At 37.2% G+C, this 25,873-nt stretch overlaps 1 protein-coding gene across 1 annotated transcript; it reads left to right on the forward strand.

Annotated features, from left to right (window-relative positions):
- Positions 1-24,152: 24,152 nt before the first annotated feature.
- Positions 24,153-25,873, forward strand: LOC110723706. Its single transcript, XM_021903055.1, has 3 exons — positions 24,153-24,242; positions 24,366-24,653; positions 24,751-25,873. The coding sequence occupies exons 1-3, from the start codon at positions 24,207-24,209 to the stop codon at positions 25,501-25,503; spliced, it is 1,077 nt and encodes a 358-aa protein (XP_021758747.1). The 5' UTR covers positions 24,153-24,206; the 3' UTR covers positions 25,504-25,873.

A 25,873-nucleotide genomic window follows, 5' to 3' on the forward strand; every position in this document is an offset into this window, starting at 1 on the left:
ATAACAAAAAAACAAAACAAAACAAAACTTGAAGCAATTAATTCAACAACTTAGACATGAATGTCACCCTTTCAACTTACAACTGTATAAAGCTAAGTGGTATTGCGGTTTGTAACAATTGTATGGAATTCTAGTCAGTAAAAAATTTATGAACCCAAATATTATAATGTATGTGGACAGTGGCGAATCCACCTAGTAACAAGGGGTAGCATATTTCGGTATAAATTTTTTAATACCGAACAGTTATACTAGATGCTTATCAATGCTGCAGTGGTAAAAGAGAATTTCCCAAGTTTGATGTTTTGAAGCAAGGTCACCAGCAGTTCGAGCCCCACTTCCCCCTAATTTTCCCCTGATTTCAGGATAGCCGAGCCGAACAGAGCAGATTTCAACATCTACCTATCTATACTTAGTATTTAAAAACACAAACCACAAATTTTTATATGACATATGGCATCACAAGTCACTCATCACACCATATGACACATGTTATCTCCCTTAATATTTATGTTTAAGTCTTTATGCATTATACAACGTGCAAATTCAAGTAAGAAAATGAAGTGTTTCATTTTCACCATAATAAAATAATGATTTAATTAATACACATTACATAAACATATAAATTATAATAAAAACTGTATTTTCATCTCCTAGACTTTAAATATAATTTAAAATAATATGTTATTTTATATCCCACAGTCTTCACGTATATATATATTTAACTAAATTAATTCATCTTCTTTCACGGTTGATAGGCCGTCGTCGAGCCTACCAAAGATAAACTCCTATCTTGGTCTCACTAGCTAATAGCAAGGGTAAGAAAGGGTCGAACCCAAGAGAGGCGTTGAATCAACCACCGAAATACTACCGCATAAATAAGCTAAATGAAGTCAAAATAGGTTTGGTTTTATGTAACAAGTGCTAGTTCAAGTCAACTAAAGCTAGAGGGAGATTAACAATATTTAGAGAGTTCTAGGGCTTGGGATACACCACTCAATTTCGTCACAAATCACAATTAGCAAGTAGCAAACAATGGTAATTTGAGGGGATAATATAGGGGAAGTCATCTAAAGCACTCAACTACTCTCTCAAGCTAGAGGGATTACTCGAATTATGAATACAACCTACTCTCGTGGTTACAAAGCATAAAACAAGTATTAAAGCATAATCACGATGACAAAAACATTCCCTTGACTGTAAATTCCTATTCTCATGGCATTTCAAGTCAATTAAGCATAAGGGAGCTAACTCAAGTTCATCTCTCGATCCTTCTTTGAGAAAGCTTAGATAATAGTTCTAGAAATGGCCATATACAAGAACTAAGCAATTAAACCACTTAAGCTCAACTAATTAACACCCAACAATTACCAAATTAACACATGCAACAAGTAATTAGTGATTACATTGAGGGTTTTACCCAAACCCTAGAAAATTAGACTACTCACAATCCATGGAGATTAAAGCAATTAAGGATTTCAAGTAACTCATGAACAAGAATCAACTAAAGATTAAGCTAAATAACAATCTAAGCACACAAGAATTAAGCGAGATAATTAACAATCAAAGCAATTAAAATGGAAGAGAAGAGTGAGGAAATGTTACTAGAAGCTTCAACTTGAATATCAATGGTGGAACTTGTCTTCTACAATGATTGAGAATGAAATTTCCAAGCTAATAATTATAGTCTAACTAATGATTTGAGAATATTTGTGTTTCTACAATTGCAAACTAAGAGGAAGCACTAAAAACTTGGATCCCGTACAAATGAGCTCAAGGGGTTATTTATAAAGACCCCCAAATAAAAAGGACGGAGAAAACAAGAGTCGGGTACGGCTACAGGTCAGCACGGACGTGCTGAGGTTGGCACGGACGTGCAGAGGTTGGCACGGACGTGCACCTGGGAGGCAGAAGGTACTGTTTTGGCCAGGGCATCCTGCATGGACGTGCCAAATATGGCACGGACGTGCACCTGGGAGGCAGAAGGTAATGTTTTGGCCAGGGCATCCTGCACGGACGTGCCAAATATGGCACGGACGTGCTGGCCTTGTTCAGTAGAATCAGTTTTGAAACTGATTTGGGCTGAGCAAACTGCACGGACGTGCAGGATCAGGCACAGACGTGCTGAATATCCTGCACGGACGTGCTGAGCTCTACACGGACGTGCAGGCCTTTAAAGCAGTAGGCAGTAGCTAGCTTCTGGTCGTGCTGGAACACTTTATCTTCTGTGCAGACTCTCTAAGGTCTTTATCTTCACTTTTCTTCGGTTTTGCTCCATTGTTTCGGCTTCTAACCTCGGTTTAATATCCAAATGCCTCAAATGGTTGTCTTTGAACCTAAAAACCCAACAAAAACACTAACAACCCTTGAAGCAAGGGATACACAAAAGTTGAACAAAAATAGAGTAAAAGTGTACCAAAATGCCAATATACCAAGTAAACAAGGTTCGAAATCACTCTAAAATCGTATCAAATAACAAGTTATCAACGGTTCTACCCTCTCTCTTTTTTCTAAATTTAGAAATGAAACGATTTTCCTACATATGAAAATAATTAACCCAAGTAACAACCCGTGCATTGAACGGGCCAAAAATCTAGTTATTATTAATACTATTATTAATGTTATTTTTTTTTTGAAAGAACTTAATGTTGTTGTTATTATTATTATTATTATTATTGTTGTTGTTGTTGTTGTTGTTGTTGTTGTTGTTGTTGTTGTTTAATTTTTTTTATTATTACTATTACTATTACTATTACTATTACTACTATTACTACTATTACTATTACTATTACTATTACTATTACTATTATTATTATTACTATTATTATTATTATTTATTATAATTATTATTAGTATTATTACTTTTATTATTATTGTTACAAATAATAATGTATGCCTATTATAGCTTAGCTTGTAATTTTCTCTTTTATGACTATCTTAATTATGGCTTTAATATCATCCTTGTAACTCTGCATATGACATTAGTTCTCATTAACCCTCTCATGAATGGACTCTTCATTGTATATATAGGTTACAATGTTCACATCATACATGTATATATATAGATGGTCATAAAATGGATGCATAAACACAATTGCCTATCTATATCTCTCTCTTATATTCTCCCTTTCCCCTTTTTTTATAACTATTTTTAATATTAATAGCTATTATAATTATTCAAAATAAAAAATTATTATCATCAATATAATACAATTTCCTATCTATATCTCTCTCTTATATTCTCCCTTTCCCCTTATTTTATAATTATTTTTAATATTAATAACTATTATAATTATTCAAAATAAAAAATTATTATCATCAATATAATATTAATTAATACTATTGAATATTAATTATTATTGTTGTTATTATTAATTATTATTTGAAAATTAAGCAGAGCAGAGCAGATTTGATTTGAGTGGAGCAAGGGCGCGACAGAGCAGAGCAAAGCAAAGCAGATCAGCTCTAAAGAACGGGGCCTTATTCTAACTCTTTGTTCCAAATCAATTTCCCCCCAGTCTTTATTTCTTATACCATTATGTACATATAAAAAGTAAAGCATTAATAATATTAATAGTAATTTAAAATTCTCCATTACTCTTATTAATAAAGATTTTATTTCATTTTCACAAATTATCTATGATGTATGGAGTATTTTATGAACTATAATGATAAATTATATACGAATTGTTTGTTAAAATAAAAGTACGGGTAAAAATCACTAGTATTAATTTCTAAAAATAATTAATTTGATACCTCATACCGTAGTGTTTTTTTTAATCGTAATTATTTTTTATAAGTATAATATATCTTAATAATTATTTTAAGTTCTCGGTCAAATGTATGCATGTCCAAAATCACATTGTCAATTAATAAGTAGCACAACAATGTACTAACACATTGCATTGCATCAATAACACCACTCAGTTTATTATTTTGCTAATCGTTTTTGTGGGAATTTTTTTTAATATGAATAGCTAAAATAAAGTACGGTTTTAATTTTATTTTTAAATTTTCTTCACTACGTGCTCGCAACCCCTACTTGGAAATCCTGGATCCGCCACTGTATGTGGACTATACAGCTATGATTATATTTAATTATACGCTATCATATAGTTTAGCCCAAAAATAAATTATTATTATTAGACTTGTTACGTCTTTTATAGAGTATGAGTTTAGTTTTATGTGTATAAACCATTGAACCTAATCTAATGCATGATGGATGAATTAGGGAAGGGGGTCTCTATAAATAGACATGGTTATGGTCCCCATTAGTACATACAATAGACTCTCAATAATATCTCATCAATAGAGAAAAAACCCTAGAGTGTGTATTTACAAGAAGACGAATAATCATGTTAAGCCATAATGTGTGTATAGCTATTGGGCCCAGGGGCGGAGCTAGAAGGGGACGAGTGGGGACACTTGTCCCCCCATTTTCAAAAAAAAAAATTAAAAAAAAAAAAATTAAAAAATAAAAAAAAAAAAAAAAAAAAAATGCAATTACTTTCCAGCCAGCCAAAGCCAAACCCTAAGTTTTTCAATTTTCAATTTCTCTCTCTTCGTCTTCGATTCGCCCAATCGCCCTCGCCTTCGTCCGTTCGCCACTTCGCCGGCAGTCTGTTCGTCCACCGTTCGCAGCAGTGACGAGGTTCGTCCACTTCGCCGGCAGTCTGTTCGCCCTTGAGCCTTCGTCCTTCCTCCTTCGTGACTTCGTGTGTTCGTGAAATCGTGACTTCGTCTGTTCGCCTACTCGCCTAGTCGTCTGTTCGTCCACCGTTCGCCGGCAGTTCCCCCCTGGTGACGAGGTTCAACAGCCGCCCTTCAGCCCTTGAGCCTTCGTCCTTCGTGAATCGTGACAGCCGTGAGCCCGTGACTTCGTGAGTTCGTCTGTTCGTGTCTTCGTGAGTTCGTGACAGCCGTGAGCCCGTGACTTCGTGAGTTCGTCTGTTCGTGTCTTCGTGAGTTCGTGACAGCGTGACAGCGTGACTTCGAGTCTTCGATCGACACTTCGTCTGTTCGTCATATGCATTTCAATGGAGGTATGAATCAATGAATGTTTAATTCTGAATTTCATATTTTTATTACTTGTTTAAATGTTTAATTGTTTATATTTTTATTGTGAATTTGTCATTTGTGGCCTTGTGGGTATTGATTATTGAATAATTTGAATTGATAAATGATTATTGATTTATATTTGTTTGAATGTTTGATTGTTTCCCCTGTTAGAGTTTTTGGTTGTTTTTGTGAAATGTGAATTTAAATTTATTAATTATTGTAAATTATTGAAATGTGTAGTTGAATTAGAAATTTAAAATCTTAGCCTCTTAGGTTTTGTTATTATGTAATGATGTGGATTGTGGTCTTGTGGAAATTGATATATAATTTTCGATTTAATTAGGAAATGACAAACGATTCACCAAATTCAAACAAATCAAAGGCAACTAAACAACCCGATCTTCGACAATTCTTGTTTAAAAGAACGAAACTCAATGAAAATGAGTCCAATGAAAATGAGTCCAATAACTCACCTTCATTTAGCTCCCCTCAAAGTCAAGAAAATAGTATGGAAATGGGTGGTTCAAGTAATAGTAATGTACCATTAGAGGAAGATTTGGTGTATGATGTTGAACTTCTTCCTCATGATCCGGGAAAAAGAATAAACATTATGGATTACCCCGCAAATGAACGAAATGCTGTTAGGAGGGGTTATATTCTTAAAAAACCTTGCCAACCAAAAACTCATGACTTCCCTACAAGACAAGTGTCTGGTTTGCGTCGCTTTAGTGTTCATTGGTTCAACAAATTGTATGACTAAGTATATATTTGTATTTTGAAATTTTAATATTAAGTATTAACCAATTTGTGTGTGAGTTTTTTTTTTGTTTTTTTTTTTTTGTTAAGCTTTTCGTAAGTTAAGCATTTTGTCCCCCCAAGTTGAAAATCCTGGCTCCGCCACTGATTGGGCCGTGTACATATTCCGAGCCCTAACTTGATAGGTTGTATATATATGTGTGTTTATACGCTAATACAATACATACTACTCTATTCTCTCGAAACTCTCTATTATTGACATGGTATCGGAGCTAAACTCAATCTAAACCCTAAAAACCCTAAAAAAAATTTTAATCTACTCTAATCTCTACTCATCTCTAATCATCTCTATTGAACTACTCTAATCTCTGATTTCTGTTGAACAATGGTGGACGAATCAAAGATTGATCCTTCATCCCACTTTTACCTAGGTACGGGTGATCAACCCGGAAATCTGATTTCTCATGTCATCTTGAAGGGTGACAATTATTTAGCATGGTCTCGTGCGATTACTCTATCCTTGAAATCTAGAAGAAAGTTTGGCTTTGTTGATGGCACCATCTCCAAGCCGAGTGAGAAGAAAAAATTGCTTGACTGGGAAACCGTGAATTCAATGTTGGTGTCGTGGGTTTTGCGTGCTACAGAGCCAAAACTTGATGCATCGATTCCTTATTTTGAAGAAGCAAAGAAGTTTTGGGATTACTTGGAGAAACGATTTTGTGAGGCGAGTGGTCTTAGGCTTCAAAAATTACGTGCCGCAATAATTGATTGTAAACAATCGAAATCGATGTCTGTTGAGGAGTATTATACTACTCTCATGGGTTTGTATGATGATCTTAATCGCTTGAAGCCACCACATGGTTGTGAATGTGGTAAGTGTGAATGCAATTTGACTGCCCAATTTGAATTGGATAGGGAGGAAGAACGCTTGCACCAATTTTTAATCGGCATCGATGATGACAAGTATGCTCTGGTGCGCACCAATCTTCTCTCCCAGCAGCCCCCTACCTCTCTTGACCGTGCTTATCAGTCCTTGCTTCAGGAGGAGCGTTCTCGCGCTATTGCTGCCACCAAAACTAACACGAGCGATGCTCATGTCGTTGCTCTACCACCTGATCGAAGGCCTTCCCAATCACCGTTTCGTGTAGACAAATCAAAGCTCTTTTGCTCCCATTGTAAACGTAACGGTCATGACAACTCGGGGTGTTTTATGCTTCATGGTTACCCCGAGTGGTGAGTCGAAAGATATGGTAAGAAAGGGGGGGTCAGCAAGGGTCCTCGTCTGTTCCTGCTGCTGCTCAAGCCCCTTCTACTGCTGTTGCTCGTACCTCTTCTTCTGCCACTTTTTCCCCTGCTCGAGCCAATGCAGTGGTGTCCTCCTCTGCCTCTTCTGCTCTATGCGTTTCCCCTGTTGCTGCCACAGATTTCAGCAACTCCCTGGTTGTTGCTAATACCGTGGGCAGCCCTGCTATGCCTCCTAATGATACTCTTGCGGCGCTTTCCGAGCTACAACATGAGCATGTTCGAAAGTTATTAAACATGGTTAATAAACAACAACAAGACAAAATGACCAGCGAGCCTTTTTCTTTGTCTTGGATAGTGGATACCGGAGCTTCTCATCATGTTACCGGTGACGCCTCTTGTTTGATGGATGTACATTCTATTTCTCCTTGTCCCGTGGGTCTCCCGAATGGTTCTCATGCTACGGCTATGACAGAGGGCCGTGTATTTTTAGCTGATGGAATCATTCTTGAGCATGTTTTATTTGTTCCCAAATTAACTTGCAATTTAATATCGGTGTCTAAAATGATTGATGACTCACATTGTTTTGTCCAATTCACTGACTCTTTATGTGCTATATAGGACCAACTCTCGGGGAGCCTGATTGGAGCCGGTGAACGGATAGATGGACTATACTATTTCCGGCGTGTTCCTAAAGTATGTGCGGTGACGGACAAGGGTTCTTTCGAGTTGTGGCATCGTCGTATGGGGCATCCGTCGGACAAAATAGTCAACTTAGTGCCTGCTATTAGTAGTAGTTCTAGTAGTAAATCATTAAATAAAGCTTGTACTGTTTGTCCGCAAGCTAAACAATCACGTGATAGTTTTCCTGATAGTGATAGTAGAGCTAGTCGTATTTTTGAAATGATTCATTCTGATTTGTGGGGGCCGTATCAGACACCTTCAACTTGTGGTGCTCATTATTCTAGAGGTTTTTGGGTTTATTTATTTAATGACAAAACCGAAGTTTATTCTTCCTTTTGCTCTTTTTTTGCTATGATTAAATGTCAATTTGATGTTTCTGTGAAATGTGTGCGGAGTGATAATGGTACAGAATTCAAACCCATGCTTCCATATTTTGATACACAGGGCATACTCTTTCAAACTTCTTGTGTTGGTACACCACAAAAAAATGGGAGGGTAGAGCGTAAACACCAACATATCCTAAATGTGAGTCGTGCTTTAATGTTTCAAGGCAATTTGCCGATTTCTTTTTGGGGAGAATGTGTCCTTGGGGCGGTTTATTTGATTAAACGCACTCCATCCCTCTTACTTGCTAATAAAACCCCTTATGAAATCCTTTTTAATAAAGAACCCAATTTTGATGAGTTAAGGGTGTTTGGTTGTCTTTGCTTTTCTCATAACCAAAAGGCTAGGGGTGACAAATTTGCACCTCGAAGTCGTAAGTGTGTATTTGTGGGTTATCCTCATGGAAAAAAGGGTTGGAAGGTGTATGACTTGGAGACGGGTGATATTTTTGTGTCACGTGATGTTAAATTTCATGAAAATGAGTTCCCATTTATGGATAATGTTGAGTCGAATGATTCTCATGAGAATGCCGATAGGTTGTCTCATATTGATAATGTGGTCGATGATGACTTCTTGAATGATCTAGAGCAAGTGCTCGAAATTGGTGAGCTTGCCCCGGATCACCCCCCTTACGGCAGCAGCCTGCAGCATCCCTCACACCCTGCTGCTGCTGCCCCGAGCACTACTTCTGCTGGCAGCAGGATCCGCAACCCTGCCGCGGCTGCCCCCCTGTGGTGCCTTCTGCCGCTGCCACTGTTGACAGTCCGGATGGTTGCACGGAGGCCACTCCGGACTCCTCTTCTTCTGCCTTGGGCCATGCTCAACGCCCTCGTCATCCCCCGGGTTGGCATAAGGATTATGTCGCACATTCTATCTCTAGTCCATCTATCTCATCTCGTTCATCGTCTACTCCATGCTCCTCAGGTACTCCCTATCCTTCAGCACATTTTGTGAATTGTGATAAATTTTCTGTGCGACACCGTGTTTTTATTGCAGTTGTGGATACTATCACTGAGCCCCGGAATTTTACTGAGGCGATGAAACATGAGGGTTGGAGAGAGGCCATGCAAAAAGAAATTACTGCTCTTGAAAATAATGAAACTTGGGTGATGGCCAAATTGCCTCCGGGAAAGAAAGCCTTGGGATGCCGATGGGTGTACAAGGTCAAGCTTAATTCTGATGACACTCTTGAGAGATTGAAGGCCAATCTCGTTATATTTGGTAATCATCAGGTTGAGGGTATCGATTATAACGAGACTTTTGCTCCCGTGGCGAAAATGGTAACTGTTCGTGCTTTTCTTGCGGTGGCTTCTACGAAAAATTGGGAATTGCACCAAATGGATGTCCACAATGCCTTTCTCCACGGTGATCTTGATGAGGAGGTTTATATGAAGCCTCCCCTTGGTTTTCATGGTTCTCAACCAGGGTTGGTTTTTCGACTTCGAAAGTCCTTGTATGGGTTACGTCAAGCACCTCGTTGTTGGTTCTCTAAATTGGCCTCTTCTCTGAAAAGGTACGGTTTTATACAATCGTACTCTGATTACTCTCTTTTTACTCTGCAATCTGGGTCTATTCAACTAAGTGTTCTGGTGTATGTTGATGATTTGATTGTATCTGGTAAAGATTCCTCTGCAATTTCATCATTCAAATCATATCTGAGTGACTGTTTTCATATGAAAGATTTGGGTGTGTTGAAATATTTTCTTGGCATTGAGGTTGCCCGTAGTCCGGAGGGTATATTTTTATGTCAACGGAAATATACTCTTGATATTATTGCAGAGTCCGTGTTGTTTTAAAGAATACTACAAGAAGGGGGGTTGAATTGTAGTATGAGAGTTTAGCCAAACTTTTTGCGGAATTAAAATTAAGTTAGCTAAAGGAATTGAAAGTTTAACTAAAGGAACTAAAGAATGCAAGAGAGATTTTACGTGGAAAACTCCTTGGCCCTAACAAGGAGAAAACCACGACCACTTGGGATTTTGGGAAAAGAATCTTCACTAGAATAGGGCAAATGGTCCTATTACAACCTAAAGACTCAAACTCAAGTTCCTCTACGAACTTGAAACCCCGAGGAACAAGTCACCCAACTTGTTACTCTTCTTTTCTCTTTCTCTCTTCTCAGTTCTCTGTTCTCTTTTTTCTTTCTTTTCTCTTTCTCATACACATAAGTTCACTCAAAAATTCCCATTCCCCAAATTACAACTCGAAAGATAAATAAGCTCTAGTATAAGAACATTAAGAACACTCTAATGAACTTGTGTGGAATTGACACTTAACTCGAATTAAAAGCTTGAAAACTTATGTGAGCAAGGGTGAGTTTTTCCATCATATTTCAAAGACTATTTATAGAGCAATAAACATATTGGAAAAACCTCTTTGTGCAGCAAATCCATCACGCCACTACTCATACCCACTAAGAAGATCATGTCCCTTGAATTAAGGAACCATGAACTCCTCAATGTGCAAAACCATGACTGAAGAAGAACATGGGAGAGTAGGCCGCAAGTTTTGGAAAATATGGTGATTTTATTTTTCCAAAAGATATTTTCAAAAATAAGAAAATAAAATAAAATCTTTTTGCATAAGATATTTTTGAAATTCAGAATAAAATAAAATCCCTTTCAAAAGGATAAACGTTTTTAGAAAGCAACAGTTTTCTTAAAAACTAGCATGCACATATTTTATCTTTTAGACCAATTCCACACAGATTTTTCGAGTGCAAATTAATATCTTATACTTACATAAATCCTAGAATATAAAATATATTTTAGTCTTCATGTCTTTGATGAAGCTTCTACTCTGAGGCTTCCTGTTCCTTGGAAGGAACTTCTCTTCTCTGATGAGGCTTCTTCTCTCAAGCTTCTGTTTCCTGAGGGAACCTTCTCTTCTCCACTCTTCATTTCTGAAGCACCAGTTCCTTCAAAGGAACTCTTCTTTATGGATAGCTCTGCTTCTGGCCTTCTTGTTCCTCATGGTATTTTTGCAAGACATTTAATTCTCCTGGTCTTTGCAACTGAGTACACACTTAAACAATCAAGCACTTATTAGTTTGTAAGTAAGTGAGGTTGTGTCATCATCAAAATCATTAAGTCCAACAATATTCCCCCTTTTTGATGATGACAAACAAACCAAACTTACTTACAAGGAAACAGTAATCCATTTTATTCCTAAAGAAAAGAAAATGCAAAAACAAAATACAATGCAGAAAGGAAACTAATGTTAAGGAAATAAAAACAATGCATAAATAAATAACTTTTAAATAAATAACTTTAGGGAAAAACTGAAAAACTTGTATATACATTATACCTGCTTGTAGAGATTAGGCAGCTTGTGAAGATTTCGAACAGAGACCATAGAATGATTAAGTTTCCTTGATAGTTTGCATCCTTTTCCCCCTTTTGGCATTATCAAAAACTGACATACACGCATATAGTATACCATAACACAGCACCATCTAGTGGTTTAGTGTTAAGACAAGAAGCATGCATAGAGAGAAAACATTCACAAAGCATATAGGCAAAAGAAACATAGATTATAATCATCCAAAACCGATTTAAAACATCGGCCAAATGTACCAAATTTGCAAGTTTGCCAAAAGAAATTAAAAAGTGCCCAAAATATTACAGACCGAAATAAAAATTGTTCCCAAAAGCAGATAAAATATAAGTTTCATCAACATAAAAAGGTTGCAGAGAAAGGTAGGTTATGAAGCAGTGCTCTGGTCATCATCAGCAACAAGATCCTCCAGCTTCGTGCTGATTTGAGACACTATTTCCTTGACAGTGGACTGTCTCCCCTGTTCTGAGCTCATGACTAGTTCCTTCACATCAGCATCTAGAGTGAGAACACTCTTCTTCAGTTCCTCCATCTTCGCCTTTGACTGCTCTTGTTCCTTCAGCAATTGTTGGATCATCTCCTTCATCTCCTTCACATCTTCGCTGGATGGGAACCTTAGGTGGGGAACTGAATGCTGCAAACCCTGTACCTGCAGATGCATACTTGCCCAAAATTGGAGAGCTTGTGACTTTCTGCAAATCCTCTTGCACCCCTGTGATATCAATGCAAATGGGGGCAGAGGTCTCCTTTTTCTTCATCAACCTCAAGCTCTTCCTTTTCTTCCTTCCCCCCGTCTCAGTCACTTCCTCAACCACCTTTTCCTCTTCCTCCTCCTGAATGTCCTGCACCACTCCCTCTATTATCCCAGTAGCTCTCTCTTCTTCCCCCTCAGCTATGGCACCAACTTCCTTTGGCCTTTTATCCTTTTCCTCCAGCACAACTTCAAAACATCCATCTACAACCTTCATCTTATGATTTTCAAGGAAAATAGGCTGCATGTACTCGGTGTTTTTGAGGGGCAGGGGTTCTTTATCAGTAAAGGAGATGCCAAAGATTTCAAAGACATAGGTAAGTAGGTTACCATATCCCACCTTCCGTCCTTTTGGAACACAGTGGGAGAGGTGTTGGACCATGATAGAGGGAAAGTTGATTTGAATCTTTTTGGCTAGGCAGTAAATGAGAACATAGTCAAGCTTGTTGGCACTATCTCTCTTTTGGGTACGAGGGATAATATCATTGAAGACAAACTTTAGCAGGATTTTGTCAACAGGGGTTAGGTCATTGTGATTTATGTAGGTTTCCTCTGGGTCACCACCTAGAAACTCCACTATTTCATCAATATTCGCATCAGGAAGAGGGTTCCTTATCACATTACTTTTGAAATATAAATCATATCCAGTTTTAGGAACATCAAACAACTCAGCCAAGTACATCGCATCAAACTCAATTTCTTTTTCATACACACAGCAACGAATAACACCTTTAGAGTATTTGAAACTTTTGCAAAAATCCCTCATAGCATCAACATACATACTCCGATTAAAGCATTCACTTAACAAATTCACCCAAATTTGAGCCTCAATTAAATCAAGCAGTTCATACAACTTAACAGACTTACACCAAGGAAGATTAATAGCCAAACCAGTCACAAAGTGATCACTAATCTTCTCTTGCCTTTTCATAGCTGTTGGCTTGTCCCGGTAATTGACTCCTAGTTCCGGAGCACTCTCTTCTTCATCTTGCATGTCGCCGGACTTCCTCTTCCGAGAAGACTAGGATTCGGTAGTTGAATCCACTTTTGGAGGCTCTTGATCTTCAATATGAGCAATTTCCGGTGGGATTTCCATGGTAATGTCTGGAATTGGGTTTGTGTTTAAGTCGGCTTCAATTTGGGTTTTTGGAGAGGTAGACATTGGAGAATAATTTTGATCGGAGTGATGAAAGAGAAGGTAATTTTTGTGTGGTGTAGATTTTTGTGAGGCTGACATCTTTTATGGTGGAGGTAAATTGGTGAAGTGAGGTGTCGTTTGGGAGGTGAAGTGAATTTAGTTGATTTGACACTCTTATTTATTGCTTAGGGAAACACAAACCGTGTTTTATGAGAGTATTGCACTTGGGCTACTTTTGAACAAAGGATAATGATGAATATTAGATGTATTCATCTGAATTTTGTGTTTAGATAAAAAAGAATTTGGAATTTTGAAAATTGGATAAACACAAAAACTTTATCTCTTGAATTTTATCAGTAAAGAACACTTGCAAATACAACTTGATACACGGAACAAATCAACAAGGCTCATGCAACCAATTTTGGACTTTTCATATTCTATGATTTTCAAATTTACATGCCCTTAGTAAATATTACTCCTGCTCACAACTTGTCTTAACTATGTAATTAAACATATAACACTTGTGCACAGTATACAATAGTTTAAGCACGTCAGTTTGAGTTTCATACCTGAAGGAACTTGATGCATTTTTCTTAGTATAACTTAATCATCCCAAGTTCCATTCTCATCTTCTCATGCCTTTCTCTATTAAAGGGTTTAGTCAATATATCTGCAATTTGATTGTCAGTTTGCAGAAATCTAATTTTATTAAACCCTTTTCAACATTATCCTTAAGGAAATGATGCCTTATATGAATATGCTTAACTCTTGAATGATGGGCTGGATCTTTAAATATGCAAATTTCACTAGTGTTATCACAATAGATAATAATGCAATTAAATTTAATACCAAAGTCACGCAACTGTTGTTTGATCTAGAGGACTTGAGAGCAACAAGTAGCTGCTGCTACATACTCAGCCTCTGTAGTAGATAATGCAACAGTATTTTGTTTCTTGGAACCCCAAGAAACCAGACAAGAGCCAAGGAACTGAACCATACCTGAGGTGCTTTTCCTGTTGACTAAGTCACCTGCATAGTCGGTATCTGTGAATCCTCTAAGCATAAAGTCATCACTTCTAGGATAGAACAGACACAGGTCATCTGTTCCTTTGAGGTATCTCAAAATTCTCTTAAGAGCCGTTAGATGAGATTCTTTAGGATTAGACTGAAATCTAGCACACAATCCAACACTAAAAGAAATTTCAAGCCTACTGGCTGTTAAATATAGTAATGAACCAATCATACCTCTGTAAGTGGTTTGATCCACACTTGTTCCTTGTGGATCCTCATCAAGTCTTGTTGCTGTTCCTATAGGTGTGTGATTTGTCTTAGCATTCTCCATGTTGTACTTCTTCAGAAGTTCCTTGATATACTTCTGTTAGTGAATCATTATTCCTTCAGTTGTTTGCTTTATTTGAAGTCCAAGGAAGAATTTAAATTCACCCATCATGCTCATCTCAAATTCACCACCCATTAGCTCAGCAAAGTACTTGCACAAACCATTGTTAGTAGCACCAAATATAATATCATCTACATAGATATGTACAACTAACAAATCAGTTCCTCGAGATTTAAGAAAAAGAGTTTTGTCTACTTTTCCTCTTTTGAAATCATTTTTCATTAGGAACTTTGAAAGCCTTTCATACCAGGCTCTTGGAGCTTGTTTAAGCCCATAGAGAGCTTTATCAAGCTTAAAAACATGATTTGGAAATTTAGGATTTTCGAAACCTGGAGGTTGTTCAACAAACACCTCCTCATTTAAGAAACCATTAAGAAAAGCACATTTCACATCCATTTGATAGAGTTTGAAACCCATAAAGGAAGCAAAAGCTACTAGGATTCTAATAGCTTCTAATCTAGCTACAGGAGCAAAGGTTTCATCGAAATCAATACCTTCCTGTTGGTTGTAGCCCTTCACAACCAATCTAGCCTTGTTCCTTACTATGGTTCCATGTTCATCAAGCTTGTTCCTAAACACCCATTTGAGCCCAATAACTTTCTTTCCCTTAGGCTTTGGCTCAAGGTGTCAGACTTTGTTCCTTTTGAACTCATTTAGTTCCTCTTGCATGGCCACTATCCAATCAGCATCTCCCAAGGCTTCTTGATGATTTATTGGCTCTAGGATGGACAAAAAAGCATGGAATGCACAGTAGTTCCTCATTTGTGATGTTGTTTGAGTTCCTTTTCCTATATCACTGTTAATGAGATCAGTTGGATGGGAACCTTGATACTTGAATGGCCTGGGTTGAAATTCCCTTACTGGAACTCCAATTTGAGGAGCTTCTGGTTCTATTCCTCCTGCTTCTTCTACTTGTTCCTCATTCACCTGTTCATCTGGTTGAGGAACCTCTCCATTTTCTTGGTGATCCTCTTTTGGAGCAGACTGCTTTTCCTTGGTTTGCTTTTGAGTCTCTTCTTCATCCTTGTCTCTTATTAATCCAATTTCAAAATCATTATCATCTTCTTGTTCCTGTACACACACAAATTGGTTAACTTCATCAAAGATTATATGAATGCTTTCCTCAACACACATTGAGCTTTTATTGTAAACTCTATAAGCTTTGCTATCAGAGGCATATCCTAGAAATATAGCCTCTTCACTTCTTTCACCAAATTTTCTAAGGTTTTTCTTACCATTATTATGTACAAATCACTTACAACCAAAGGCTCTAAGATGAGATATGTTTGGCTTCCTTCCCCTGAATAGTTCATAGGGAGTCTTGTTGATGATACTTCTGATTGTTACCCGATTAAGGATGTAACATGTTGTATTCACGGCTTCAGCCCAGAAGTTCCTTGGCAATCCACTTGCAATCAACATCGTTCTAGCCATTTCCTCAAGGGTTCGATTCTTCCTTTCTACAACTCCATTCTGTTGGGGAGTCCTTGGAGCTGAGAAGTTATGATTCATGCCATTTTCCCTGCAAAACTCATCGAATCTTAAGTTCTCAAATTCAGTTACGTGATTTGATCTGAGATGGACTATAGAGTGACCACTGATTTTCTGTATTTTCTTGGCAAAAGCAACAAACTCGTTAAAAGTTTCATCTTTACTAGCAAGAAAAATAACCCAAGTGAATCTAGAATAATCATCAACAATAACCAACACATACTTCTTGCCACTCCTGCTTTAAATTCTCATGGGACCACACAAATCCATATGGATTAATTCCAAAGGCTTTGTAGTGCTTACCATTTTCTTCAATTTAAAATATGAACGAACATGCTTGCCTTTCACACATGCATAACAAACTTTGTTCTGTAGGAACTTGATAATAGGAAGTCCCACAACCAAGTTCCTCGACCTCAGTTTGTCCAGTAATGAAAAGCTAGCATGTCCAAAACGTTTATGCCATAGCAGGGGATCATCTTCAACAACACTCAGACATGTAAGGTTGTTCCTTGGTATTAAGTTGAGGTTAACTGTATAAGTGTTCCCTCTTCTTGTTCCTTCTAGAACAACCTTTCCTGACTTGTTGTTGATGATGTTGCAAGAATCAGAAGTAAAACTTACAGAGTTTCCTTTATCACAGAATTGTGATATACTGAGCAAATTGTGCATTAAGCCCTCGACCAGGAACACATTATCAATGGAATGAGATTTAGATCTTCCAATTTTTCCTTTTCCAATGATCTCGCCCTTCTTGTTATCCCCAAAGGTTACTGTTCCTCTAGGGTAGTCTTCCAGTGAGAAGAATTTTGATTTATCACATGTCATATGCTTTGAACAACCGCTATTGAGATACCACGAGTTTTTCCCCCTCACTAGGACCTGCAAGAAAACTAAGCATTAGGATCAGGAACCCAGGTTTCCTTGGGTTCCTTAGACGTGGATGCAATATCAGTTTTCTTGACCCACACTTGTTTTACATTTCTTTTATCAGCTCTTATCCTACACTGTCCATAGAGATGTCCAGTCTTACCACAAAAAGTACATACCTTCATGCTAGGAAGCTCAACATATTTCTTTTGCTTACCTTTCCTCTTGGTCATATAACCAAGGCCTTCAGTTCTTTTTCCTTCAGCTTCAGCTATCCACTTAGGTATGACTTTTGGGTCAATACTTCTATCCTTTCTAGCATTCAGTTCCGATTCAAGTTGATCCTTTTGAGTTTTTAAGGTAGAAATCTCATTTTTCAAATTTTCAAAATCAACATTGAATTTAAGCAACTGATCGCTTGAGGAACTGCTAGAACTGATATCAGAATTTATGAGCTTATACTGAGTTAATTCAACATTCAGAAGAATACTTTCATTCTTGATTCTATCAGCTATCTCAGTTATGTGTTTGTATTTAAAATCAAGCTCTCTTAATTTGCTTTGAGACTTGGCATAGGCTGTTTCCAACCAAGCACCATGTTCTTTGCAAACCTTAAGAGCTTTTTCACATTTGTTCAACTTTACACAAGTATCTCTAAAGAATTCTTCTTCTTCTAGACATATATCTATTAAGACATCTTTAGAGAGAGTTTTAAGCTGTTTAGGATCAAGAAATACCTCTTTCTGGAGTTCCTCAAGGTAAGCCTTTTCATCATCTGCTTTGGTCATCAAACAGAGATTGGTCGTCTCCTCCTCTGGTTGGTCATCATCTTCTTCTTCACTTTCTGAGTCTCCCCAGGCTGCTATCATGGCTTTCCTCATGTCTGACTTTTGATAATTTGCTTTGCTGAATTTTTCTCTTCCCTGTTCCTTAGCCTTTCCTTTCCCTTTATCATTTTCCCAAAGGGGACAGTCTCTGATAAAGTGATCTGGGGATCCACACTTGTGGCAGCTATAGTCAGGTTTTGGATTTGAGGTCTTTTTCCCGAAGTTCCTTGAGGTTCGGCCTTTCTTAAATATTTTCTTGAATCTTCGCACAATTAGGGCAGCCTCATCCTCGTCCACTTCTGAGTCCTCCTCCTCATCAGCCTTCAGAGCCAATCCCTTGTTCCTCATGGGTTCATTGTTGACTCCAAGGTGTAGCTCATGAGTCATGAGAGAACCTGCTAGTTGTTCAATATTGAACTTTGTAAAGTCCTTCGTTTCCTGAAGGGCTGTCACCTTAGCTCCACTACTACAAAATTGGTCAAAGAGACCGTAAATAAGAGACCTTTTAATTAGATAACCGGTCTCTTTGTTTCAAGAGACCGAGTTTTACAAATCACGGGTCTCTCTTAGTTTTTAAATTTATAATTTAAAAAAAGGAGACCCTTTATTAAAGGTAACAGGTCTCTCTCGATATTTTTTTTATGAAACTTTAAAAGAGAAAGACCTGTGTTTAAGATAACCGGTCTCACCTTATTTTTCCCAAAAAAAAAAAAAAATATTTGGAGAGACCTGTTACATCACTAAAATGGTCTCTCATACACTAGCTCTAATTAAACCCTAGAACTTCTCGTATCTTCAACCCGCCTCCATCTTCTTCCTCTTCTCTTAGCTATCTCTCTCTTCTGTCTCTATTTAGTCCCTATCTTTTTCTTCAAATCTTCCTATCATGGGAAACTACGGTGTCAACGAACAGTTTCTCAATCCATGGGAAACTTCGTCGATCCGATGGTAAGCATGAACGAAAACCCTAGATCCCTAATAACTTTCGAAATTTGTCAAATCCAAGTAGGCTACCATTGCAATTCGTCAAATCTATTTTAATTTTTTGAATTTGTTGTGAAAATGTCGACAGGTGCAAATGGGTGCAGCTAGGAAGCAGTGAAAGAAATTATTGCCATTTTATGATGTCTCGTATTTCTTCTAATTCCAATGTTTGTTTTTTTTAATTATTATTTTAATTATTGTTTTTTTGAATCTATGGTTTATCAATTTTCGGTGATTTTATGAATAGTTTGTATGAGGTATGAATAAGAGGAAAATCAAAATTTTAAGATTTACAAACTATCACTACTACATTTTTGACCAAATGCAACGGCCTAATAAAGGCTAATGCAACGATATTCTAATTGCCGTTGCAATAGAGTAGGCTATTGCCACGGATTTAACACTAATGTTCTTAGAGGTATAGCTATTGCCACGGCTGTAAAGAACCGTTGCAATAGCCTAGCTGTTTTAACATAAATGAGAGCTATTGCAACGACATGTGTTGTATCATGAAAATATAGAATAAGCGCGCATTTCTTCCCTCTATTTTTTTCACCAAATAGTTTGAACACGTTCGTCCCTCTATTCTCAATTCTCACTTACAGAGTGACATACAGTACCTTTCAATACCCCTTTTTCTCCATTTTCCCCATTGTCAATTTCTCACCATTTTCCCCATCTTCTCAGATCTCATAACTTCAATTCTCCAAAAATACTTCAAATTTTGAGACGAAAATAACGAAAAAAATACTCCAAAATTGTAAGAGGAAAATAAGCAAAGAAATCACGAAGGCGGCACTCCGGCGGTGGTGGCTGAAGGCGGTGGTGGCTGATAGCGGCACAGGCGGCCTCAATTTCATCTTGCATGTCCCTTCCTTGAGCTGATTGCTCGAAATTCTCTTCAAGGTATTCAACGAATTATCGTTTTGGGTTAATTAAATTTAAAGTTTTTGCTTTTGTGTTTGGAAATTTGTATTTGATGCCATGGAAGATGAAGTTTCTGCTCTATTAACTCTTAGAATTAAACGGCTAATGGATTTTGTATAGCAAATTTGATTTTTTTATTTTATTTTTTTTGAAACCTAGAAGTACTGAATATTGATTGTATTGAAGTAGTCTAATGGGGTTTTTTGGGGGAATTTCATATAAATGGATATTAAGAAGATATAATGATTTGGGGTGGCTGATTTGGTTAATGGGGTAAGACTTGTTCTTTTTTTTTTGGCTGATTTCGTTTTGCAATATCAAACAAGTCAAACAAGTTAAGACAGCAGGGAGTCAAAGTTCAATGGAGACGAGTTGTGTGCAATAACCTTGCTTCTCCTGGAAGCATCTTTTTTCTCTGGTTAGCTAATTGGAATAGGCTGCTAGCATGAAACCGGGGAAAGTTAGGGGATGAAATAGATGAATAAACAAAACAGCTTTCTTTCAGTTTCATCACTTTCATATAGTTGTTAAACAACATCAATAAAATATTCAGAATATAAGCCATTCCAGCACAAATGTCAAACAGCCAATGCTCCTAGTTGCACCTACAATAATGTACAAGAGTATTCATCCGTTCATGGCATCATGCAGCAAGTAAATAGCCAAATAGGTATATGTCAGAGAGAAGGTGTTTTTAATTTGCAGTTCTCAATGCTTATCCTAGAGGCCTAGACACTTTGACAAAAGATCAGGGAGGGAAATATAAGGTTTTGAATAATTGTTATTAGATTTGTGTATTTGATTGCTTGATTTACAAAAGGCAAAGTACAGAGATATATATACAAGTTTGCATGCGGTTGTTAGCATAACCACTGCTATATTATACTCCTACAAACTAGCGTAGTAATCAAAGACTAACAACTTACATAAGACTAAGCGTAAACCTAATATCTAGGCTAAATATATTATTGAAGATAAGAATGGAATAAAATAGAATTTATCCTTTAACAGGAAAGGGGAGTAAGTAAACAATAATTATCACCATCCATAGCATCAGTCTCATTTTGGAGAATATCATACATCAGGATCAAGGAAAGTCTAATAAGAGTTGAGACCAGACAGAAGGTACCCCGATTATGGATCTAAAGTCAATTCACATGATCACCTTTACGGGAACATTGTTTGGATAGAGGGATAAGGGATGTAATTTCCCTAATTTGGATGGTATATTATGTAGGTGAGAGAAATGAAAGGGAGGAAATTTGTTTATATATTCTTTGAGAAACAAAATTCTCCAAAATTGGGAAGATGTGGAAAGAAAATGGGAATAAGACATTCGATTAACATGAAACGACAATATTACCTTTACCAACATCTTAATTTTCTCCCATTAACACTTGAGTTCTTCCAAAAAGAATAACTCCTTTTTCATTTTCTTTGTCTTTGTCTCTCTCTTAGATAAGAAACCTAGATTCACAATTGACATTCTAAATTGTCATGACTTCCCCAATTTCAAATCAAGAATTTTGAAGATGAAATTACCTACATATATTAAACCTCAGTTAAGAGATTAACAAATATTTCAGGAGTGAAGAAAACTTTTTATCACACCCAGCCATCAGCAATGGTAGTATTTTGTGGTGTTGTTGGATGATGAACTTCACCTTCAGGTGAATGTCTTTGTGGAAGTGGCAAAGGATCTTTGGTGTTGTAGGCAGCAGTAAATGATAAAGAATCGCATTTTTTGGGGCTCCAATTTGGTGGGTTTTCTTCTTCTGTTGATGAAGAAAAGCAAGTTCAAATGGATCAACTATTCTCTATAATAAGACAAAAAAGTTCGTTTCCCCTCAGATTTTCTTCCTTCCTCTCCCCTCCCAGTTTTCTTCGTTCCCTTCCTAAAATATTATCCAAACAAGCCGCTATTAAGACCTTGAGTCCTAGCTATATAACCACTTTCTGGCCTAAAATCTCAAGTAACTTTTCTCAAAGAATACGAATACTACCAAAGCTTCAATACTTATCCCTGATTCTTGCCCTGATTATCTGGCAACATCAGAGGAAAGACAGATAATGCAGGAAAGAGATCCCTTATGAAGCTTCAATTAACCAAAACTAAATCCCATTATGTACTTCAAATTAACCAAATTAGTGCTTGTTTTTTGTCGCAAACCTATTAAAATTCAGAATGATTGAACTAATCCGAGCAATTTCAAATAACTTGTTTGCCATCTCTATATCTTTAGCATGCCTAATGAGGGGTCAACTACTGAAAAATTCACCTGAAATTGTTTTGATATATCAATGACGTTTCTTGGGTCACATGTTCACAACTATACTATATACTTATATAGTTATATTCAAGTCATGAAAAAATTGGTATAATATATTTATTGTGTGCTTGCATTTAAATAATGAAAAGAGAAAATGTTGTGAATACTGATATAGTTATATTCAAGCAATTCTGGCGGTTACACCACAATACTGATACAAAAAATATTTTAAAAATTGTGATGTGTTGGATTCTTGCGTGGGTTTTGACCCTAGTTTCGTTTGGAGGAGTGTGTGGGGGGCGAAATCACTGCTGTTAGAGGGTTTGAAATGGAGAGTTGGTACTGGGAGTAAAATCAGTGTATGGAGTGATGCTTGGTTTCCTGGTAATACATCCGTATGGGTCCCTACACCCTCTGTGGATAGTGACTGGAATTTAAGGGTCTGTGACTTAATTAACCATGAGAATAATACGTGGGATGTGGAGATGGTGAATAATACATTCATTGATGGTGAACGGGCTGCAGTCCTGTCAATTCCTCTCTCAAACCGTGGTCCTGGTGATGTGATGTACTGGTGGCCGAATAAGAATGGGGAGTACAGTGTTCGTTCGGGCTACTGGTTTGGGAAATATGAAGGACTCTTGGAGGCTGATAGTACATGGGACGTGGTATGGAAGCTGATATGGAGTATGAGAGCCCCTCCAAAACTCCATCGTTTCATGTGGAGGGCTTGTAAAGGCTTTCTTGCTGTTCGGGAAAGACTAGTATATCGCCATATTTTAGAGGATAAAACTTGCTTTTTGTGTAGGGGTGGTGAGGAGTCTATTATTCATGCCCTGTTTGAATGCTCTGCAACTTGGAGCATATGGGATGTAAGTCCCTTCGTGGAGATTCTTATGCAAGCTCCGAGAGATATCATCACCACAAGGCTGTTGTGGTTGAAGGACAGATTGTCAAAGGATGAACTGACAAGTTGGGCAACTCTAATAGCCGTTGCAACATGTTTGTCTCATTTGGTTCGGGATTACAATAGCTATGCTATAAGGGTCCACCCAGCTGTCCAACGTAACCCCCCATGCTGCCAATTATTGGAGAAAACCGTTGAGTGGAGTGGTTAAAATCAACTGTGATGCGCATGTCAGGGATATTACTCAGCTTGGAGTGGTTGCGAGAGATGAGGAGGGTAGGATCTTGGTTGCTGCTGTGAGCAAAGGAGGAGATGGCTGGCCAGTGGATATTGCGGAGGCTGCAGCAGTGGTATATGGGCTGAAGTTGGCCAGAAGAATGGGGTACGAAAGGGTGGAAATGGAAAGTGATGCGTTGGAGGTGGTAAATAAGGTCAAGCAGAAATCCAGAGGCTGCTCTCCTTTTTCTCTTATGATAGATGACATTCTAGCTCTTTCTTTATTGTTTGTTTGCTTTTCTATTTCGCATGTTAAAAGGCCGGGAAATACAGTAGCCCACTTAGTAGCAAGATGGGACACTAGAAACTGTAATGAGTTTGTTTGTTTTGGTCCGTTTTCGCAAAGTCTCATGACCTTGGCGGAACTTGATCTTCTTTAATATGTTACTCAGCGTTTTACTCAAAAAAAAAAAAAAAAAACAAGTCAACCATATTTGTAAACATAATATGTTTTTATAGTAAGAATTTCTTTCTAAGAGTTTTTTGGTTCATTTATGCAGCATAGTATGAAATTTTTTGGTCCCTCTCATGTTGCCAAAAAGCACACAGGGTACTCAGTTAACGACTATAGGTTTCATACCATGAAGCGAGATGCAAATTGCGTAACTCAAAACAGTGGCGTCACTCTAATAGCCACTACACATAGCTTTGCAAGCTCCAAATATCAAAATCCTATTGTGGGAAATGTTAATTATTTTGGTTCAGTAACAGAAATCATTGAGATATCCTATCATGGTCATTTCAGTGTTGTCTTATTTAGATGTCAATGGTTTCACTCAGAAAAGGCTGATGATGAGCTCATTACGGTTAATATGAATAAGACCGTTTCTAAAGAAGAACCTTTTATCTTAGCAAATCAAGCACATCAAGTGTTTTATGTAGAAGATTTGAATAGAGAAGGGTGGCATTATGCTATTCAAATCCCTCCTAGAGAGTTTTCAGATGGTATTAACATACATTTTTTTAGTACTTCACTATATGTTATAAATGAGCTTATTTTACATTGTAATTCATTTCAGTTTATTGTATTTACATTCAAAATTAACATACTTCCATTTTTTTTCCTAGATGAAACGGAGTAGACCCAAAGTTGCTGCTTCCAAAAATCAGCTTACGGAATATGAGCTGCAACGGCTTCAAAAACTAAAAGTCAATGCAGAAAGAATGGAAGCCCTAGGATCGGCATCACTTGCTAATAAGATACTTGAAGACAAAACAAAAGCCTTATTTTGTCCAAGTGCAATGCTGAATAGTACACCAGAAAATGAGGATGATGCCTCTACGTCGGAATATGATGGTGAAAATGAGGTTGAAACTGACAATCTCACTTCTGGAAAAAGAAAAGCCAGTAAACAGGTGTGTACTTCTATTTTTTCATTTATACAGGCTGTTTTTATTGTTTATCATGGTTTACATGTAATTAGTAATGCTTTATTTTCCCTTTGTTTTATAGGTTTCAAAGCAAGTAAATAAATCATCACTTCGCCCCAAAACTATGGCTGATGTTGTGGAAGTGAATAGCCGTAAGAAGCATGCTGTTGATGAAGTTCAGAACATTCACTCACTTAAGGTTGCTAGAGTTCAAGATCAATGCATCCAAAAGAAGGAGCAAGTTATCTCAGAAAAGAAGGGATCAAAACGAGCGTTCTGTTCTCCTGGTTCCATGTCAGCGTACCTCGAGTTTCGGAAAAAGCAAAAAGAAAATAATGAAGCGTTTGTAGCTAGTAATCAGTCATTGAATGATTCTCTTACAAGAAACACAAGGATTTGTGGCGCTGCATTTTATGAGAATGACAATGATGATGCGGATGCACTAAGTAGGTGGCTTGATGAAGCGGATGCACTGAATGAGAATGATGATGATGTTGGTAATGAACATGAAGGTGATCAAGAATTAGAAGATGACCTTCTATCTAACTATGGAAGGGAAGGAACACAAGGTATTGTTTTTCTCTTACTTCCTTCCCAGCTACCTCTCCTTCTTGTTCAGTCCCTTAGCTTTTTTTCCCTTTCTTTTTTCCTCCTGTTTTTCCTTTCTTTTTTCCTCTTGTTTTTCCTTTCTTTTTTTCTCCTGTTTTATGTGTTTTCCATCTACATGGGGATTTTTTTTTATTTTATGCCAAAGATTTGGTTATTTGGATGCCCACTGAAAATCTTAAATTTCTTCTTAACATACTATGGTTTTACTGTTATTTGCGTAAATTAGAAATAATCTGATGACATATCACAAACTGAATGAATTGGTGCCTGTTAAATAATAATTCACAAATTTGTATTACAGGAGAGCTACTAGGGGGTTTTACAGACCTCTTTTTCAGGTTTAATGTTATTGAGCTCAGTCATCAAAACTCGGTCAAATTAAATAATTCTCTGTACATATTATGAAATGACCTAACCTATGCATACATGCAAGTATATTGAGTGTGATGGATGACTACTCTTTATCTTTGTATACTTATAATACTTAATTATAGTTTGTGAGTGTATTGTTATTATACTATGACACAAATTGTAGAGAATTTTCAGAGATTACTTGGTTGGCAAAAGACAAGGGGATGCTTACCCAGTTTCCCCGA

The sequence above is a fragment of the Chenopodium quinoa genome, unplaced genomic scaffold (assembly GCF_001683475.1).
Source record: "Chenopodium quinoa cultivar QQ74 unplaced genomic scaffold, ASM168347v1, whole genome shotgun sequence".
NCBI classification, from domain to species: domain Eukaryota; kingdom Viridiplantae; phylum Streptophyta; class Magnoliopsida; order Caryophyllales; family Amaranthaceae; genus Chenopodium; species Chenopodium quinoa.

What these genes read in the sequence shown, in the direction of transcription:
- LOC110723706 (XM_021903055.1), top strand. Translation starts at nt 24,207, where the DNA reads ATGCTATTCAAATCCCTCCTAGAGAGTTTTCAGATG. An exon ending in TCCTAGAGAGTTTTCAGATG is followed by an intron (nt 24,243 to 24,365) that starts GTATTAACATAC and finishes TTTTTTTCCTAG; the next exon opens with ATGAAACGGAGTAGACCCAA. An exon ending in AAAGAAAAGCCAGTAAACAG is followed by an intron (nt 24,654 to 24,750) that starts GTGTGTACTTCT and finishes TTTGTTTTATAG; the next exon opens with GTTTCAAAGCAAGTAAATAA.